General features: G+C 39.0%; 2 protein-coding genes across 5 annotated transcripts in view; one reads left to right on the forward strand and one right to left on the reverse strand.

Moving 5' to 3' along the window:
• Nucleotides 1-2,826: 2,826 nt before the first annotated feature.
• Nucleotides 2,827-20,863, forward strand: part of LOC125011406 (SLAM family member 5-like) — a 40,442-nt gene continuing 22,405 nt past the window's right edge. Inside the window, exons 1-4 of one of the 2 annotated variants that reach the window (XM_047590616.1) lie at nucleotides 2,827-2,888; nucleotides 4,355-4,660; nucleotides 4,746-5,030; nucleotides 5,130-5,648. In XM_047590616.1, the coding sequence (XP_047446572.1) occupies nucleotides 2,840-2,888; nucleotides 4,355-4,660; nucleotides 4,746-5,030; nucleotides 5,130-5,299 (810 nt within the window). In that variant the 5' untranslated portion in view covers nucleotides 2,827-2,839 and the 3' untranslated portion in view covers nucleotides 5,300-5,648. Of the gene's footprint in view, nucleotides 2,889-4,354; nucleotides 4,661-4,745; nucleotides 5,031-5,129; nucleotides 5,649-20,863 lie in introns of those variants that run through there. The other variant, XM_047590618.1, reaches the window with a different exon arrangement.
• Nucleotides 6,248-20,863, reverse strand: part of LOC125011397 (SLAM family member 5-like) — a 36,707-nt gene continuing 22,091 nt past the window's right edge. For 2 of the 3 annotated variants that reach the window (XM_047590602.1, XM_047590601.1), the window contains exons 2-6: nucleotides 13,058-13,363; nucleotides 12,685-12,972; nucleotides 12,057-12,179; nucleotides 10,495-10,541; nucleotides 6,248-7,570 (exon numbers count right to left, since the gene is read on the reverse strand). In XM_047590602.1, coding sequence (XP_047446558.1) covers nucleotides 7,394-7,570; nucleotides 10,495-10,541; nucleotides 12,057-12,179; nucleotides 12,685-12,972; nucleotides 13,058-13,363 — 941 coding nt within the window. In that variant the 3' untranslated portion in view covers nucleotides 6,248-7,393. Of the gene's footprint in view, nucleotides 7,571-10,494; nucleotides 10,542-12,056; nucleotides 12,180-12,684; nucleotides 12,973-13,057; nucleotides 13,364-15,717; nucleotides 15,859-20,863 lie in introns of those variants that run through there. The other variant, XM_047590600.1, reaches the window with a different exon arrangement.

Here is a 20,863-nt window from a genome sequence, read left to right on the forward strand (position 1 = left end):
AACATGTGTTTTTTAACAGCCTGCAGTTGAAATTAAAGTTTCACATTGTTATCAAGTACGTGTTTGTGAGTGACATTCACTGCGACACCCAGTGTCATGGTGAATGGTTGCTGACACTTTTTTTCATTCACTGTACACATGAGTGAACACACAGTTGACTGACCTTCAGCCCCTCCCTTCAGCTGTTGGATTGGTCAGAGCAAAGTTTTTTTTTAAAGGAAATTCTCACAAATCTTTTTTTTTTTTTTTTTTTTTTTTTTTTTAAATGTGCAGCATTTATTTTATTTACAAAGTGAGCACAGAAATCGCTGGATGTAATCAATGTATTACCAAGTGTGTCTGACCACAAGTTTATTCTAGTTGACACTGAGCTTCCCTTAGCTACATCAAAAAGGCCTGTCTCAATTTGCTCCTGTGTAGCCAATTCTACCCCACATAGCCTGTTTTCAAAGGCCTATATTGCTGATTACACAGTCCCTGTTATTGAATCCCTCTCTACTTGTTTAACTACTGAAGCACTATTACAGGTAGACCTCTTCCACACATCACGTCTGTCAATCTTGGATTCCATTCCCCTCTCAAGACCAAAGCTAGAGGGACAAAAATTAACCCCTGGCTAAACAAATCCACATGCTGTATTCGCGGGGAGTGCAGAGCGTAAATGACAAAAGACAAATTTCATATATCGTATATACAGTATACTATATGAAATACATAAGGAATGTCAGATTACATACCAATCTGTCGTTAGAGACGCAAAAACAAAATACCTCTCAGATATCATCATCTAGAGCAATCTCATCTAGTGTTGAATTCTGTTCAACACTATAAACTCTGTTATTAACCCCCCCTGCTGACTCCTCTATAAATTCCTCCCAAATCACTTGTGACCAGTTTAAAGACTTTTTTCTAAGCAAAACCGACAACATCAGGTCAAATACACACTATGAAAATGTCATCGTTGGCCTCTGAGAAACCCTGTCTTTAACAATTTCATCCCTATTTCATTTCTTCTGCTCAGACGCTGCGAACTCAATGTAATTCCAAATTATTGAAGCAATCATTTGAAGCAATCACTCCTAATGACAACCTTTAACAGCTCTTTAGTCACAGGTGTTGTCTTGTCTCGTTTCAAACATGCCATAGTCCAGCCACTCCTCATGTAGCCTGGTCTTTATCCAAGGTTTTAAAAATAGTTTTTTATTAGATTCTGTCCTTCTTTAACAAAAAATCAAAAATTCCTGTCAAGGTTCTGTGAACACCACAGCACAGAGACACTTAGACTCTGATCCATGATCCATTTAATCCATTAGGGGAAAGGACAGCACCGCTGACCCGAACCTCCCTCTCCGCTGCTGTTCTGCTGTTGTTCTGCTCCTACATCTCAAACAGAGAAGTCATTTTTCCATTGGTAGCTCCTCCTCCTCCACACCTGCAATTATTACATGTGGGGTTCCACAGGGCTCAGTTTTAGGACCATTTCTCTTCAGTCTGTACATGCTCCTGCTAGGGAAAACTATCTAAAGACACAACATCTTCCTTCATTGCTACACGCAGATGACACGCAGATCAACCTCCCCCTCAGTTCTAAAGTCAGACTGCCAAGAACCTCACTCAACTCTCCCCCTATATCACACCATATGTGAAGAACCTTTGTGTCTTATTTGACAATAATTTAAGATTTAACAGGCATGTAAATTCTGTTGTCAGGTCCAGTTTCCTCCAGCTCAGAACCAGAACGAAAATCAAGCACTTCCTATCACCCACTGACCTAGAAACAGTTATTCATGCATTCATATAGTCCAGGCTGGACTGCAACTCCTACTCAGGTATTATCCCGACCACCATCTCGTGTCTCCAACTAGTCCAAAACTCTGCTGCCCAGTTATTGATGAGGTCAAAGAAACAAGCCCACATCACTACCATTATTGCTTCCTTTTGGTCTCCTCTCCTTGTCAGCTCTTTCAAAGACAGAGACCTGATGGACTGTCTCCGTCCTGCCTGGAAGTCTGCGCTGACCAGCTGGCTCCCGTCTTAACTCAAATCTTCAACAGCTCCCTGGAGTTGTGTGAGGTTTCCTTCTGCCTCAGAAGAAGAAGGCAAACAGATGTGTGGATGATGCATTCAACATGGCTCTGCACTATATCCTCGACTCTGCAGGGACCTACACTTGAGTTTTATTTGTGGACTTTAGCTCCGTCTTCAACACCATCATCCCTGAGCTTCTGTCCCAGCTCACTGTGCCCCCCTCCACCTGTCACCAGCTTCCCCACTGACAGGAGGTAGCAGGTGATACTGGGAAGCTTCACATTCAGACTCTCAGCACTGGAGCCCGTCAGGGATGTGTTCTCTCCCCACTGCTCTTCTCCCTTTACACTAATGACTGCACCTCTGGGGACCCTTCTGTGAAACTCCTGATTGCTCCTGTTTGCAGATGACACCACCGTCATTGGACTCATCCAGGATGGGGAAGACTCTGCATACAGAGGGGAAGTGGAACAGCTGGTTCTCTGGTGCAGTCAGAACCACCTGCAGCTAAACCTGCTCAAGACTGTGGAGATGATAGTGGACTTTAGAAAGAGACCCCCATCCACCCCCATCATCTTGTGTTGGTTCATACTTTCACATTCAAACTTGATTCGTTGACAAATAGTGTCATAGTTGAAATGATCTCATTCTTCTTAAGAGTTCACTGGATTAGAGAAGTTGACTTGTTTCCATTTATGTTTTAACACCATTAAACCGGAAAACCACAATAGGCTGTAGTCTGTGGTGCAGTAGTTGGTGGAAAACACTTCACACTCTTACATTTACATGTAACAAAGCAAGAAGCTCTACCATGTCTCTCTCTGTGATACTTGGACTGATGCTCTGCATTGAAGCACCAGGTAGGACAAGAACACTGTCTGATTAAATGTTGACAACAGGAACAGCAACGATACCAGATTCTTTATTTGGATTAATAACAGTAGCAGTAGGGGCACAAGTGGATCCAGTTTTTATCTATTGATCAGAAAAACACACATGAAACCTGAAATAATGTGTTGTTCTATTTAGAGTTAGACCAGCCACCTCTGAGTATAATCTCTCTGGACATTGGTGAATGAAAACAAAAATGTCAAAGGGTTGAGTTGACTGAAGTATTTATCAAAAGATTTTAAGCAGTAGAAAGTCTGTCAAGAGTTAACGCGATGAGAGAGCTTGGCTTGTGTGAATTTAGGTGTTAACACAATGAAACCCGAAAAACACAATGTTGACTAGGCTGCAGTCTGTGGTGCAGTAGTTGGTAGAAAACACTTTACACTTTTACATTTATAGTCAACAAAGCATGAAGCTCTACCATGTCTCTCTCTGTGATACTTGGACTGATGCTCTGCATTGAAGCATCAGGTAGGACAAGAACACTGTCTAATTAAATGCTGATAACAGGAGCAGCAATGATACCAGATTCTTTATGTGGATTAATAGTTGAGCAGGAGAGACATGCTTGATCGGATAAAGAGTTTATTTACCCAGGTTAAAAGGGAAGGGAAAGGTAGGACGGTAGAAAGGTAGAAAGATCGAAAGAGTAGAGAGGAAGGGACGAAAGGATCGAGGAGATGACCTGATGAATGGTGTGGTCAGCCATGGATATGGGAACCCGGGGAGTGAAATTCAGGGTGGGGGCATATTTCTGGAGGCACTGGATCCTTGATTCCCGGTTCCTGTAAAGAGAATGTAAAGGAGAGACGAGAACAGAGAGGGTTGAGGTGGTGGGGTTTGAGAACTGAGCCAAAGAGGTGAGGAGAGGTCACAGTAGATCCGCAGGTGCAGGTAATTGGTTGAGGCGTTGTCTTGTTGCTGAACCTAAGTTATTTAACTTCATTTATGCACAAACTGAAAAAATTCTGTATGTGTCTTATCAGAGCAGTATAAGATTTAGAAGAACCGAAGATAAAGGAAACATAGGAAAGTAACAGTAACTATTTATCTGTGTTTAAGTTCAAATGAACAGATCAAGACTTGAAAAGGTTGAAGTACTAATAAGTTATAATGTTGTAGAAGGAGTTTTTATTTTAACTGGATTTAAATAGACACTTCTCACTTCTCTCATCTTCCTGTTCCTGTTCTGAGAAAATGAAATGTACCTAATAGTGTTACAAGTCAACACCTCATGGTACATGAAGAAATATCTGAGGCTGCTTGAGGTCATTTTGACCCCTCTGCTGTCCTTCAGTAGTAGTGCAAGTGTCTTTAGGTGGTGATGAGCTGGATTTCCTCAACCAGTCACATCTGAAAAGTATTTACATTAAAACTATGCTGTATATTGAGAAAGAATTTTATTTTTCATTATTATGTATCTACTGTTTTACAGGGTCCAGTGCTGTGACTGATGTGTTTGTGAAGAGAGGAGAGGATGTACTTCTGGAAGTCATGGATGATGCTACAAAGAAATTTGATTTCTTTATCTGGAAATTTAATATAATTAATGTTTTAGTAGGATATTCACCTGGTAGAAAACCAACAGTCTCTAAAGGTTACACTGGAAGGGTTGAGTTCTCTGTGGAAAACTACTCAGTGAAATTAAAGTATCTACAAGATGACGACAGTGGAGTTTATGAGGCACAAGTGACAGGAGATAAAGAACAAACAATAGCTAAATACATGGTCACAGTTCAAGGTAGGTTTCTGAACATTTCACACACTGACAGAGAACATCTGCTGTCATGTTTGTAAACCTCCTCACACCTACTTTCCTCCATCAGGTCCAGTGTCTCCAGTTGATCTGAATCCAGACTCTGTGTCCAACAGCTCAGACTCCTGTAACCTCACTGTGACCTGCAGCACAGAGGACTCACACATCAGCAGCACTTTCACATGTGACACCAAAACCTGCTCTCAGGAGGGAGGAGACCAATCAAAGGTCACCAACTCTGGTGCTTCCCTCCGTGTCCACCTGTTGAATGGAACAATCATCTGTAACCATAGCAACCAAGTCAGCTGGACTCAGAAGAAGACACAGATTCAGGATTTCTGTCCCCTACATGCTGGTGAGACTGACAGACAAAACATTTATCTAATAATAACATAAAGGTTCATGTATCTGAACCTGTTGTGGTTTTGCTCTGACAGTTTTCTCATGTTTGCAGGTCTCTCTGATGATGTCTCCATCTGTCTGGTGAAGACAGTCGTGTTCTCTGTTGGTCTGATCATCATGGTTTCTGTCGTCATCAGTGTCCACCTCATGGAGAAGATCAGGAAACAAAATAAACAGTTCTCCTCTAATCAAATGAACATAGAGCTCAATCTCTTGCAGTGAACATCTTAAAGTTGCCTGTGGATTTTTTTCTCTTACATCACTGGTTTTAGTTTGTTGTCTTTGACTTAAACACAGAAAACCCTGCATAATAAATATAAAAAGTACCTGAACAAAGGCAGAAATGATGGAGACTACAAACCAGCAACATGATGTAAACAATGCATCATTAGAAACTTTTACAAATAGAAGCTTTGCAAAAGTTTCTCAATGAAGGGAATGTATGCAACACTTAAATGATGTTCAGATAAACACACAAAAACAGTTTAGAACCAACTAAAAAAACACTGAAGAACAGCACAAGGTGTTGACCTGGCCTCCACATTCACTAGATCCGAAACTGGTCAAGTATCTGTGGGATGATCCACAGAGACCCCTCCCTCAACCCATAGGACCCAGGGGCCCCCATTAACAACATCTGATGAGTCACAACTGTTTTGGAGGCACAAGGGAGACCAACACAATATTAGGAAAGTGGTCATAATGATATGCCTGATCAGTGTTTGTCCTGCAAATAGAGTATACAGTATATTAGTGGCAGCTCTTCCTCACATACTTGACAAGCTGATGGTCACTCCACAGATATTAATAATTAACATACTGTATAAATCCTATTTCTGACAGCTGTTGGTTGTGAAGCCTTTGGAGTTGAACTCTGTTTACCAACTACAAATAATAATATATTTGTCATTATTAATTTAACTTGTTGTTCCCTGAGAACTCAAACAGCAACAGTTTGACCAGATGGATCAAAGTCATTTAATCAGTTCAGAGAGCAAAGTTAGCATGATCATAAGAGCCACATTAAAGGAACATAATTCAGAATCAGATCATGCTCAGTCATAGACACGTATTACAGCTTGTGTTTTTGTTCATTCTGTGACTTTATAGAAAATAAAAGTCATGTTTTCTTCATGGAATCAACACAGTGAGTGAAGGCAACGCAAAATATGTGATTGAAAAACATTTAATGACACTTCAATGAAGAACATCACAAGTTTAACTCAAAGCAACAATTTGAAGATTTACAGCAACAACTCTGCATGACAGGTTTTCAGACTTTACACATTTTGAATTTTTACACATTTTTACACATTTCACGCAGGAAAGGGGACTTTCCCCAGGAATTTGACTCTTATAACTTGAATACACACACACACACACACACACACACACACACACACACACACACACACACATATATTCCTGTCATTAGAGTCAACTTCCTGGGGAAGAATAAAGATCAAAAAAACATGAAATGTAGCAGACAATAAGATATACAGCAGCACATTCAGTAACAGTACAAGGCGCCTTCTTACCCACATCCACATGTAAATCTAAAAACTAGAATTTCTGGTCCAGCAGTCTTTTACTAGTTTTTCATAGAAGTACACGTCACTGTCTCTAACAAATTACCCTCTCCACCAGATGATAGACATCTATCTATCTATCTATCTATCTATCTATCTATCTATCTATCTAGATTCCCATGGAAGTACACGTTGCCATCTCTAACTAATGTCAAAGAATTTTTGTCCATTGTTGTCAACACAACATATTCCTTCATTGTTTTTAAACAATAAATATTACAATCTGCCTACGAATCACTTCATAATTGAATCTAATCCTTTAAAATTAAAATATTAAAAGTTAAAATATGACTTAGTTAAAATATAATCTCCTTTGGTAGCAGTAACCTCAACTTTGAGCTTCACTTCAAGTATCTTAGATAATATGAAAAGCAAAATATCTAAAATATTAAATGTGATTTGTTCATTCAAACCCACGTCCATGTGCTGTAAACTCTAAACTTTTGTGCACAAAGTTGAACAATCATTTTGTCCATTGTTGTCAACACAACAAATTCCTTCATTGTTTTTGTATTTTGGAAACAGGTAAAACATTTTAAAAGGTCCTCACTACAGTGATGATCCTGTTTGTTACATTTTACTTTGGTTTTATGCATCACTCTAACTTTAATTTCTACTGTTTGTACAATACTGTGAAGCCCAGATCATGTCAGGACCAGTTAACAGGGTTTTATGTTAACACCAGTATGTACAGTACTGTATGTACAGTATATCCTGATGATTTCTCTCAGGGCCTGGGAGCCTTATCTACCGTTGCATACAGACTCTCTGGCTGATTGTTGGTTTTAGTCTTAGTGGATCCTTTGCGTCCTGTAGGAGGCCCGGCCAAGCTGTAGATGGAGGTCGGATTATTAGCTGAGTCTCCATCTGCTGAACGCTGATTCTGATTATAGGGGGTTTCAACCTTGAAGAAAAAACAAATGACAGTCAAGTTTTTTAGCAAGGGTTCGATCATCTGTACCTTATCCTTCAGAAACTTTTCTGCAAGCATCAAATCAAACTTTATTTATATAGCACCTTCTATACAAATGAATTGCAGCACAAGGTGCTTCACATATAAAACAAACAAATATAAAACAAACCTGCACACACAACACACAACAGCACAATGATAGAAAGAGCATTAATAAATTGAGTAACATGGCTGAGTACAGATGACCTCCCCCAGCTGCAGGGGCCACCCCGGCCCAGGCAGACGGAGGAGTCCATCCCACAAACATAGGCAGTGACTGGGCCCCCCCATTTGCCGAGCCAGGACCATCCCCACAGCATCGCCACAGCCAGAGCCAATCACAGCTCCCAGAGAGGATGATCATTGAGGAAACACTATAACTGGGGTAAAAGGTTAAAAAACAAGAACAACAATAATAATATAAAATAAAACAGAATAACAAAATCATAAAAAAATAAATAAGTTAATATAAATATGAATAAACATACACCGGATAGACTAATACAAACAATAAATACATAAATAAACTAAATAAATAGAGTGTTAGTCCAGCGTAAGTTAAGATTCACTAAAAGCTAGGATAAAAAGGTTGAATCTCTTTTTAAAAAAAACAACACTCCGTGCAGCCCTGAGCTCCTCCAGCAGACTGTTCCACAGACATGAGTCATAACACTGAAAAGATGCCTAACCATACTTTACTCTACTCTAGGAACCACTAAAAGGCCAGTACCAGAGGACCTCAAGGCTGCAAGGGGCTGATATGGTAAAAGCAGATCTGATAAATATTACAGACCAAGACCATTAAGACATTTATAAACCAATAAAATATCCTTAAAATGGATCCTGAAACACATGTGGAGCCAATGCAGTGATCTTAAAACTGGTGTAATATGCTCTCTCTTTCTGGTCTTTGTCAGCACATGTGCTGCTGAGTTTTGGAGTAATTGTAAAGGATTTATGGTCTTTTTGGTCAGACCAGAAAGGACAGCATTACAATGGTCAATACGACTGGAGATATAAGAATGCATCAGAGTCTCTGTGTTTGCTCGAGAGAGAAACAGGTGGACTCTGGCTATACTGTATATACTATGGACAAACCCATCGTAACGTCACCCAATGGATTCTGAACCTCGAAAATGTAGCCTGAAGTGGGCGGAGCCTGCGTTTGCCATGCTGGATAAGCTTTACTCCGCCCACACAAGGATATTCCAAATATGGACATGGGGGGTCATGTTGGATGTTGAGACTCAACTCTCAACTCCCCACCACCTGTTAGCTCAGGCTACCACCTGTCACTCAAAGCGGAAACACCCTTAATTATGCAGAATTTTAAACTTTAATAAAAAATAAATAAACAGTTGTCATGAATAGTGAAATAAACCATTGAGACCAAAACCATTTTCTTTCTCTGAACTGATTAAATGACTTTGATCCATCTGTTCAAACTGTTGTTGTTTGAGTTCTCAGTGAACAACAAGTTAAATTAATAATGACAAATATATTCTCCCAGAAAGAATTTATTATTTGTAGTTGGCTGTAAACCTGTTTAATAAAGTTGGGCTGGGATTTGCTCCCTTTTGGAGCCTCAAGTAGCCACTTGATGAACTGCAGTTTTTTGCACTTGTGCATGGACTTCATTGCTCAGACCTGTAGGATGCTGCCTGGTAAAATCTAGTTTTTACTACATTTTTAATGTGAAGGATAAAACCAAGCTCAGAGTCAATAATAATGCCCAGGTATTTTACTTGTTGTGAGGGAGACATAGAAATGTCGTTAGAGGTTTCTCTCTCTGAGCCTCAGGACCGATAACTAAAACTTCAGTTTTGTCCTGGTTGAGCTGCAGGAAGTTCTCTGCCATCCACATCTTAGCATCTAAAATACAGTTAAAAAGGACATTAATCAGTCCTGGGTCATCAGGAGACACGACAATGTACAGCTGTGTATCATCAGCATAACTGTGAAACCTTATTCTGTGTCTCCTGATGATATTGCCCAGTGGTAGCATGTACAGATTAAAAAGCATCAGACCTAAGATTGAGCCTTGGGGGATACCACAGTCCAGTTTGTGTTTCTCAGAGGAGTGTTCATCCATTAACACATAAAATTGTCTGCAAGTGAGGCAGGATTTAAACCAGTTAAAAACATTACATGAGAGGCTGATCATGTTGCGCAGTCTGTTTAAAAGAATGTCGTGGTCAGCTGTGTCAAATACGGCACCAGGACAGAGAGTTTCCCCTTGTCCATGTTCATTCAAATATCATTAAAACCTTGATCAGGCCAGTCTCAGAACTGTGATTTGTCCAAAAACCCGATTGAAAATAGTTTCCTTAAATTCATTCAACTCATTCAATCTTGGATTATACAGTGTACTTTTTTTAAAAAGATCATTCTTACTAGGGGGTGCTTCATGAAGCAGTTGGCAAAGCAACTGGTATTGTCATGATGTCACATCCTGTTTTTATATCAAATAATTAACTAAAACGAAGTTTATCAGACGGACACTTATATTAACTACATAAAATGTCAGAAACCTTCCTTTAAAAAAGTATTTGAAGCGTAGGATTTTAGTTTGTTTTACCCAAGTTCCACCAACTAACATGGAGAACCTGGAGCTTATGACCTATACTACAGTTAGTCACCAGGGGGAGCTCTACCTGCTTTGGCCTCATTTTAGAGGAGCTGAATATCTCTAATATACAGTCTACAGACAGAGGCCAATTTGGTTAGAAGTCACTGAAAATAAACATTAAACAGACCATCTCATCAGAAAAATCAGGAATTCATCAGTGACTTGTGTGCAGAGGAATATCCAATGCATGTCATCAGATCAAAGCTCAACTGTAAAAATCTTAAATTCTGAAAAAAATTATACTTACTGCAGCATACTCTGTAAATTCTGTGTTTTCTTTGTTCTCTCTGTCATCTGCAGGTCAGAGATAAAGAAATTAATGGTGATTAGATTTAAATGTGTTTTTTCTTTTCAGACTGCTGCTGTTTGTTACTTTGCTTTCTTTATACTTTTTGTAGTATAAACCACAAATAAAACAAAACCATACAAACCAAAACACAAACACTATTCAACAAAACAGACAGAACAACACAAAACACAACAAACTGCCAGCACATAAAAATATAAAAGTGTAAAAAGTACTGCTGTGCATGTCTGTCCATACACTGATTCACATGATGTAGAAAGGGGTTTTAAAGTCAGAGACAGAGCCCAGTGAAGCAGGACCAAGTAGGATCAAGGAGAACAGAGACTTGGCTGTGCAATACACAGTCAGACCAAAATGAAACAAGACGAAACAGAGTAATAACGTCCAATATAACTAGTCTGGAGAATGATGTCTCACTTCAAAGAGTCCCCAGACTTCCACAAACTTGTGATAAATATCTGACAAAGTAAATACAGGTGACCATATCTTTCAACCATTTTCCAACATGAAGGAGGATGTGGAACCATTTCCTGGCTTAAAATGGCGCCTCAACACATTTTGAGATTTTTGAGACGAAGGTTAAGGTTAGAACTTTATAACTATTGTCACTTCATCGCCTGATTACCTCCTGTTGTTTTCAAAGCTCAGATTTGAAAAGTGATTTCCATTCTCTAAAAATGACTTGATTTGCTACGACCATACTGAAAATCATGGCTTGTTGCATTGATGAAGGAGGAGTGAGAGAAAAGCTGGAGCAGCCCAGTATTATCAGAAACCTGTCAGGGGTCAACTGTTCACTGTACATAACAAGCGGAAGAAATATTCCCAAAAATCCTTAAGCTTAGGACAAGACAAGAAAATATGACACAGAGTCCCATCTTCTGATTTATCACAGGTAACAGAAACAGAAGGAAAGATCCTATTCAGTCTGATCTTGGTAAAATGTAGCTGGTGGATGACTTTAAACTGAATAAATTGCAGTCTGTCATTGATAGAATAAGTTTGAATCGTATTCAGTCCCTGGACCCACAGCACATCTGATGTGTCATCACCAACGTCTAACACCCAGGTGTCTTTAATATGAGGAGAAGGGGCTGCCACACTGAAAGTATTAATGAACTTCTAAAGTTGTTCCAACATTGAGTCCAAATGTCATGTATGTATCAATAATTCTAATGTCACACAGACACACACTTAAACTCTCCATATGTGATGTTTTCTAATGTGGGTGATCACAAGTGAAGGATTCAGAGAATGAATGAGCTTAAAGCAGCACATAGACTAGAGGCTCAAAAACACAGGTGCTTGTCTCAACATTAGTTGTTTCTAAAGAACAGCTGTAAACTATCATGAAGACTAAATACAGAATAACTTTAACTGTGTGATTAGTGTTACTGGATTGTTTAATAACACAAACAGTATTAATGTGTGAGGCAGCAGGTAATAAAACAGATTCATCTTTCTACTTTGTAATTTAAGATGTAATAAACATTTGTACTTACATTTTCTTCTCTTACGATGGCGATAACATCCAAGAAGCATTATAAGGACAACAGCTATCACAAGTATCCCAACTATCACAGCTATCATGATTGTAATAATATGGTTGCGGGGATGTTCAAGTCCTGTACAGAAAAACAAAAAACAGATGAAACAATGATGCCTGGTTTCAGTCACTCTACATAGTTCATCTTGTGTTAGTGTAACATTGTGTCTTGGAAGCTTTACCTTTGACCAACTATGTCCTAGAAATTTAGAAATAAAAGAGTTTTCCTAGTTAATCTGTGGTGATGAACAGAAACATAGATGTTTAGTCCAGAGGTGAAGAGTTTAAGTCTGTACTCACTACAAGTGGGTATTATATTACAAGAAAAGCCAAACAAAACACAGCATCAGTGGATAATGTACGGATTCACTGTACTGGTTCTGAGTCTAAATGTCTTTACAGAAACCGATGCACGGTATATATTTAGAATGAGTTCAGTACAAAATTAAATTTTAGAAAACAAAATTAGAGAACAAATATCTTTCTTGCAGTAAGGAGGGAAATATCTCATTTGCTCCTTTGAACCCTAATGAGAATAACCAAACTATTAAAATGTTTTTATGTATTCAGTCTGTCAGTCTCACCAGCATGTTGGAGACAGAGATCTTGAATTTTTGCCATTTTCTTCTGAGTCCAGCTGACTTGGTTGCTATGGTGACAGATGATCATGTCATTCAACAGGTGGACACGGAGGGAAGCACCAGAGTTGGTGACCTTTGATTGGTCTCCTCCCTCCTGAGAGCAGGTTTTGGTGTCACATGTGAAAGTGCTGCTGATGTGTGAGCCCTCTGTGCTGCAGGTCACAGTGAGGTTACAGGAGTCTGAGCTGCTGGACACAGAGTCTGGATTCAGATCAACTGGAGACACTGGACCTGATGGAGGAAAGTAGGTGTGAGGAGGTTTACAAACATGACAGCAGATGTTCTCTGTCAGTGTGTGAAATGTTCAGAAACCTACCTTGAACTGTGACCATGTATTTAGCTACTGTTTGTTCTTTATCTCCTGTCACCCGTGCTGTATAAACTCCACTGTCGTCATCTTGTAGATTCTTTAATTTCACTGAGTAATTTCCCACAGAGAACTCAACCCTTCCAGTGTAACCTTCAGAGACTCTTGGTTTTCCACCAGGTGAATATCCTACTAAAACATTGCTTGTATTAAATTTCCAGACAAGAACTAAAAATTCCTTTGGAGCATCATCCATGACTTCCAGAAGTACATCATCTCCTCTCTTCACAAACACATCAGTCACAGCACTGGACCCTATAAAACAGTAGATACATAATAATGAAATTGAACTACATTCATCTCATCTCGATTCGTTAAGGAGTGGATTCTCATTTTTAGCTAAAAACATCTTTACTTCCATTTACTCAGTGTATATTTATGACAAGTGTTTGAACATATTGAGTTTTTCTACAGTTTTCCTCAGGAAAAACTAATTAATGCAATTTAATTACTAAGACCTATGTAGGTATGTATGTAGTGCCCTATTTTTGTTGTCTCATTGTGTTTATTATCTTACTTTGTATTATTATACAGTGTTTCTATTATTAGAAAAACAGTCAGTTTATTTTTTCAGCTGAAGTAGTTCAGTGAAACCTCTTCATCATCAACAACCACTGATGTGTCTGTTGCTTTTATTTTCTTCCTTTTCGTTCCATCATTTGTTACGACAGAGCTCTCAGACGTACGACTCATTTATCTTTAAAATATTATTGAGCCACAAAAAAACATGTGAACAAACAGTGACCATGTCAGTTTGTCCAAGTTCAGCTTCACAGCAGACATGTGTCTACTGCACATATGTCTGATTTATTGCATTGTTTAGCCTTGATTTTTATGACATTGTTAGACCACGACATACTGAGGAAAAGAACATTTAAAAGCTGTTGTTTAACATTAAAATTGTACAGCATTGAGTCTCTGAGTTACAGCAATAATACTATGATATAATACAAGTATAACAGCATGGTTCATCTGTTTGTATCAGGTTTTCATGGATAAAATGTCTAAGAACATTGTAGATTTTCTGTTTCCCTCATTACAAAACAATTCTGTAGAAAGATTTGGATACATGATGTTTTACTATTTAGTGTGGTGCTCTCAAATCTGATTTATATATTTATTGACTGTAGTTAAATGTGAAGAAATGGAAGCTGATAGTTAAAACTGTCCAAACATGTTGATTACAGAACAAGTTTAAGAGAAGTCAGTTGTTCAAAGGAACTTAAATACCACATACACTGATCAGCCACAACATTAAAACCAGGAGAAGTAAACATTGACCATCTTGGATATTTCTTAGTCATGTACCACCCACATAAACCAGACCAGACACCCCCACCCCAGAGTAATGACACTCCTTCATGGCAGCAGGATGCAGCCTGACACACAAAAACCCCTTAGGAACAACTCAAAAAACCCATGTCCATTCTCTGATGAGTCACAACAGTTTTGGAGGAACAAGGGAAACCTACACCTATTAGACAGGTCATAATGTTATGCCTGGTCGGTGTATGAAAGCTGTTTAGTCAGTAGTAGCAGTTCACAGTATCAAACAGCAGGAGGAGATCTGACAGCGTGAGCACTGAACATGGTGGATTTCACTGGTATTTTGAGGAAGTTCAGTCTCATAGAGACAATCACTCATGAACAAACATGAATATTCCAACATGTTTTCCTGTAGCCACCTCCTCAGTAATTCACTCAGTCAGCCTTTTAGTTTGTTTCTTCAGATCAGTTATAGACAAAGTGCAAGAGTCAGTGAGAACATGTGCATTATTGGTTTGACTATAATTTATGTTCAGTTACAGCACTGACCCTGAGCTTTTGGCTTGAACTTTTGAAATTTCTTTTCCTTCTCAAATGGCTGATGTTGTAGTTTGTGTTTTGTTAATACAGACACAAGGTAAATATGAAGCTGTTTTATTTGTCATAAAACATGATGACAGATAATACGACTAAAACTCACTAATTATTTAAGGCGATACAATAGTACTGCCACAAAATCTGAGCTGTGAAAACAAGAGGAAGTAATCAGGAGATGAAGTGACAATAGTTATGAAGTTGTAACCTTAACCTTCGTCTCAAAAAGCTATAAATGTGTTGATGCGCCATTTTAAGCCAGGAAATGGTTCCACACTGAACTAGACAAATGCTGCTGAAACATTAGTCCTCTCTCTAAAGAAACAGTTACAGCTACAACGTACTCTGGACATATAGAACTTTAATATCTGCTTCTTCCTCCTGTGGTCGCATGCTTTTAGTTTCAATTCTATCTTTTATGGAGACATCTCAGAGCTATAGGACGAAAAGCACATTTTAAAATTAAAAAGATACAAAACATCAATTGTCACAGTCCCATGAATATTATTACAAAAATAAGATCTTACTTTGAATTTGAATTGAATATATCACAAAAACAACCAATAAGAAAGATAGTTACGTTTACAATGTACTATGGAAATAAAGTACTCTAATATCTGTTTACATAATTTTCACATGTTTCAACATTTACTGGCTCTTCTTCCTCATGTGGTCACATGCTTTTTGTTTCAAATCTTTTATGGAGACATAAAACATCAACTATCAAAATTACAAAAATAAGATCTTACCTTGAATTTGACTTAAATATATCACAAAAACAGCCAATAACAAAGATTTAAGTTCCATTTTAAAACATCCAGTTAAAGAAGTACACGAGCTGCTCCCTCAGAGAAAATGACAACTGAAAATGACAAGGGGAAGTAGGGGCGTTTTTAGCTTTGTGGGGAAACTATACAAGGTTCGTGTATCTGAACCGGTTGTGGTTTTGCTCTGACACTTTTCTCATGTTTGCAGGTCTCTCTGATGGTGTCTCCATCTGTCTGGTGAAGAGAGTCGTGTTCTCTGTTGGTCTGATCATCATGGTGTCTGTCGTCATCAGTGTCCACCTCATGGAGAAGATCAGGAAACTAAAATAAACAGTTCTCCTCTAATCAAATGAACACAGAGCTCGATCTCTTGTGGTGAAAATCATCAAAAAAGCATTTTTTTCTATTATATCACTGCTTTTACTTTGTTTCTCTACAATATGAATTCACCCCTGTTGTGATTGAGTTAAAGACACAAAATCCTGCATAATAAATACTGTATAATAGTACCTGAACAAAGGCAAAGATTAACACTGAAGATAAACATAAACGTACCAGTGATGCAAGCTGTTCACTTTATAAATAAAATGCTTGTGTTGACCATTAGTTTTGAGGATGCCATTGATATTAGAAAAAACAATATTTATGGGTGCTCCTCGTATTATAGCTTTAAATTATAGCTTTTAACTAGGGCTGGACGATTAACCGAATTTTAAAGGCGATTTCGATTTTGGCTTCTCACGATCATAAAAACACTGTAATCAAAGAAAAATGATTAATGTGCCGGGCGGCATGTCTGCAAGTTCCTGCGCTGTAAAAGCACCGTGAACGCACCTCCGTCGAGCGATTGACAACATGGCAGAAAACCAGCCCGAGCCTGTAGTTGAAAAGAAAGGTATGACAACTTCGGTCATTTGGAGACATTTTGGATTCAAATTGTCGGACGTGGAGCAGAAGGAGATTGTTTGCAAACTTTGTCGTGCCGTCGTGTCTGCACCCCAAAGCAACACGACAAATTTATTTAATCATTTAAAGTTCTGCCATAAAGTGGTCAATGACAAGGTACTGAAGGAGCAAAAGACCCAAAAAAGCGCGTCAACTTCAGCCACCGCGTCTCAGTCCTCCATTGAGGACACTCTTTACAAACCCACTATTTTATATATATATATATATATATTATATCCCACCGGCTCCCGGCGACAGAGATAACGGAGTTTGTGACATTTATGTTGTAAAACGTTATATTTAAAGTTGAGTTTTGGTGGTCCAATAAATACTTTTTTTTAATCAAAGAATAATCGTGTTTATTAATCGTGATTTCCATATCAACCAAAATAATCGTCCAGCCCTACTTTTAACCATCATCATATTTCAGTAGTTGCTGGAGTCAGAGGTATCTTTATGGACCTTCACAATTAAAACTGCAGGCGACCGAAGCTTGAAAGACATCATAATGACACTGTTCCTTTCACCACTCACATCTCAGGTTCCTATTCTTAGGTCCTCTCTGTGGACTAGGTAGTGTCAGTGTTTTCTCATCCTCTGATTGGAGGGTCAGAGAGACGCTCGGTTTAAGTCAAGTGGTTCATGTTTATTTGTTTGGAGCTGCACAAGGAAATGGTCCCCGTTTGTGATTTTATAGCTATTTTTGAACCCAAGATGGCAGAAGGAGGAGATGCCATTGATTTGGTTGCAGATTTTCACGGAAAGACATTTTCATGGTGGACTTTGAAGGAAAAGCTGGAACTATGAGCACTGCCCCTGGCTGACAGAATCTGATCTAAAATGTTCTGGCAAGTAAAATGAATTATATTTACGTCTTTTATGTTTATTCTGCTGAATGTGCAGTGAGTGAGAGGAGACTTTTTGAATTGTTCTGTGAGTTACTTGCTTCAGTAACAGCATTCAATTCACTATATGACCTGTCTACGATGCAATGCCCTGTTTTATTGTGTGTCCCTGTGATGTTGATGGTTTCTATAGCAGTGGTGTCATGATGTTCGTATTAAGAGGTGCTTTGAATAAGATTGGAGGTCATTGAAGGCTGAGGTGACCTGTCACTGGTAAATAAAATTCTTGTTGCACATGTAAAAAAATATTTTTAAGGATTTAATTGACCTAACCAATCCACCAGCTGAAGAGTTAGATCAGTCAACTCTGTGTTTATTCATGTGCACGGTGAATGAAACAAAGATAAACATTCAGAAGTTCTAATAAAGGTTCATCCTGACACTGGGTGTGGTAGTAAATGTGGTTTGAATATGAGCACGATAACAATGAGAAACTTTAATTTCAACCATAAGCTATTAGATGCTTTAACTTGTGGTTCACACTGTTGCAGTGTGTGTTCAACAAAGCAAGAGGCTTTGTGACGCTGGGACTGATGCTCTGCACTGACAACAATGTCTAATTAAATGTTACTAAAGTAAAGTGATGTCATTAAAGTAAGTGTACACGATTTTGACACTAGCCTCTCCTCTTCAGTCTGCTCCCTCATCATAAATACCTCATATGCCAACAGCTCTGTGGGGTCTACTGTTAAATGTTCTGATACCTCTTTCTTAATGTATGTATCACTCTCCTGGATATATACTGCTGAAGCTGTGCATCCTGTATGTGGATCTTTGGATGCATCCGTAAGAATAAAAACTGAATCTGAGAAGGGAAGTGACATAACCAGGGAGGAATGGAAGAAAATGAGACTGTAGGGCCGTATTCGCCTGCTCCGATGGTCCGGGTTGTTTTTTAAAGGGATGTGTGACGGCTGGGGAAACCTCTTGTAGATGTTTAACCACGCTGAACAAAATCCCAGCGGTGCCACCAAATGTTACGGGAAGAATGATAAAGAGTGAAGGGTGAAAAGGTACTGATACACACATGTTTGTTTTCATTCAGTGTATTTGTTTTTATTTTTTCCCATATGCTTCACTCTGAACACAGACAAAACAAAACAGGCATCAACAATCTATCACCGTCTCTCCCATTCCCATCAGTCACAAAAAGTAATATTAAATAAATGGTTTTATGGTGGTTACTGTTACTATTGTTGTTTGTGTACCTGGAAGACCAAAGCAATTGAACACTGAACAAATAATCAGCATTTTTTAACCTTGGACAAATGAATTATTATCCCACCCCCCTCTTTCTTTTTTATCACTTTCTCTGTTATGAATCACTTTCCTGACATATGAGAAATCAACTCTAATCAACCCTTTTAATCAAGTTTTGCCATAAATGTTATTGTTTTTTTGCTTTAACCCTTACATACTGTTCAAATTCTGTACCTTCATAGTATGGTCCGGGTCAAAATTGACCCGGACCAATAATTCCCTTGTAGCAAGTATCTTATCCTGAACTAGTCTCATTCAAAGCAGAGGTGGAACACTTTCCATGTGTGGATCTTGCACATGTGTTTACCACTCAAAAAATCAGTCCTCGTGCCTTGGCATTCCAGAGACTGGAAGCAGTCTTGGGATCTGTACACTCCAGCCAGTATTAGAAGCCCCGTGTGCATGTAGTTCAATTACATCCATGGTCTTCCATTCCTGGCCATAACAATTAACTCCCTGCAAGTTTGTTATTTCAATTGTGATTTTTTTCAATGTCTGGAGAAAAGTTAATTCACTTCAATTCAGTTTTATTTATATAGCGCCAATAACAATACAAATCGTCACAAGACGCTTCACAAAAACCAGCCTGCAACCTCCAGAGCAAGCCTGAGGGCGACGGTGGCAAGGAAAAACTCTCTTTTAACAGGAAGAAACCTTGAGCAGAACCCAGCTCATATGGAGGGACCCATCTGCCGAAGGCCAAGAAACAGAGCAGATAGAGAGAAAAGAAGAGCAGGGGAAACAAGATAAACAAACTTCTGTCATAGATACATACATCAAGCGGAAGGAAACATGTAGGGTCTAGTAATATAACACATAGCTGATGATCTGTGACAGTTTGTGAGTATAACAGGAATTATGGGCTGGTTGGTGAATTGTGCATCTAGGTAGGAGTGGACAACTGGAGGAGGCCATGATGACTGGGACAGATGTAGTTTATGGAGCTCCACAGGTCTGATACACAGCACTCCAGACCATGAAGACTGGGCTGGTTGATGAGGCCATGGCAGCAGATGTAGCTTAGAACTCCACAGGTCAGATATTCAGCACTCCAGACCAGAAACCCTCACAAGATGATGGAGGGGGAGGGGAGCGGAGGGGAGAGAGTAAGACACAGTGGTTAGTAAATTATAAGAGATAGAAAATAAAATGATAAGATATTAGAGGACAGGAGCCAGAGAAGAAAGAGGAGAGGACATGTCCTCAGTGCATCGTCCCCCTGCAGCCTAGGCCTATAGCAGCATAACTAAGGGATGGTTAAGTCCAGCCCTAGCTATAAGCTTTTTCAAAAAGGAAAGTCTTAAGCCTGACCTTAAACATAGAGGCTGTGTCTGCCTCCCGAACCCAAACTGGGAGCTGGTTCCATAGGAGAGGAGCCTGATAGCTGAAGGTTCTACCTCCCATTCTACTTTTAGAAACTCTAGGAACCACAAGTAGACCTGCACTTAGAGATCGTAGTGATCTGTTGGGACAGTATGGTACTATGAGGTCTTTCAGATATGATGGAGCTAGGCCTTTCAGGGCCTTGTATGTAAGGAGGAGGATTTTAAATTCAATTCTAGATTTTAAAGGGAGCCAATGAAGAGAAGCTAATACTGGAGTAATATGATCTCAACGGCTAATTCCTGTCAGTGCTCTTGCTGCAGCGTTTTGAATCAATTGGAGGCTTTTTAAAGAGCTACTTGGACAGCCAGACAGTAACGAGTTACAATAATCCAGCCTGGAAGACACAAATGCATGAACTAGTTTTTCCGCATCACTCTGAGAAAGGATGCTCCTAATTTTGATGATATTACGAAGGTGAAAGAAAGCAGTCCTGGTCACCTGCTTTATGTGAGAATTAAAGGACATATCCTGGTCAAATATAACACCCAGGTTTTTCACAGTAGTACTGGAGGCCAAGGTAACGCCATCCAACAAAAGCAGGTGATTAGATAATGAATCTCTGACATGTTTAGAGCCAAATACGATAACTTCAGTTTTGTCTGAGTTTAAAAGTAGAAAATTACAGGTCATCC

The sequence above is a fragment of the Mugil cephalus genome, chromosome 7, assembly GCF_022458985.1.
Source record: "Mugil cephalus isolate CIBA_MC_2020 chromosome 7, CIBA_Mcephalus_1.1, whole genome shotgun sequence".
NCBI lineage: Eukaryota > Metazoa > Chordata > Actinopteri > Mugiliformes > Mugilidae > Mugil > Mugil cephalus.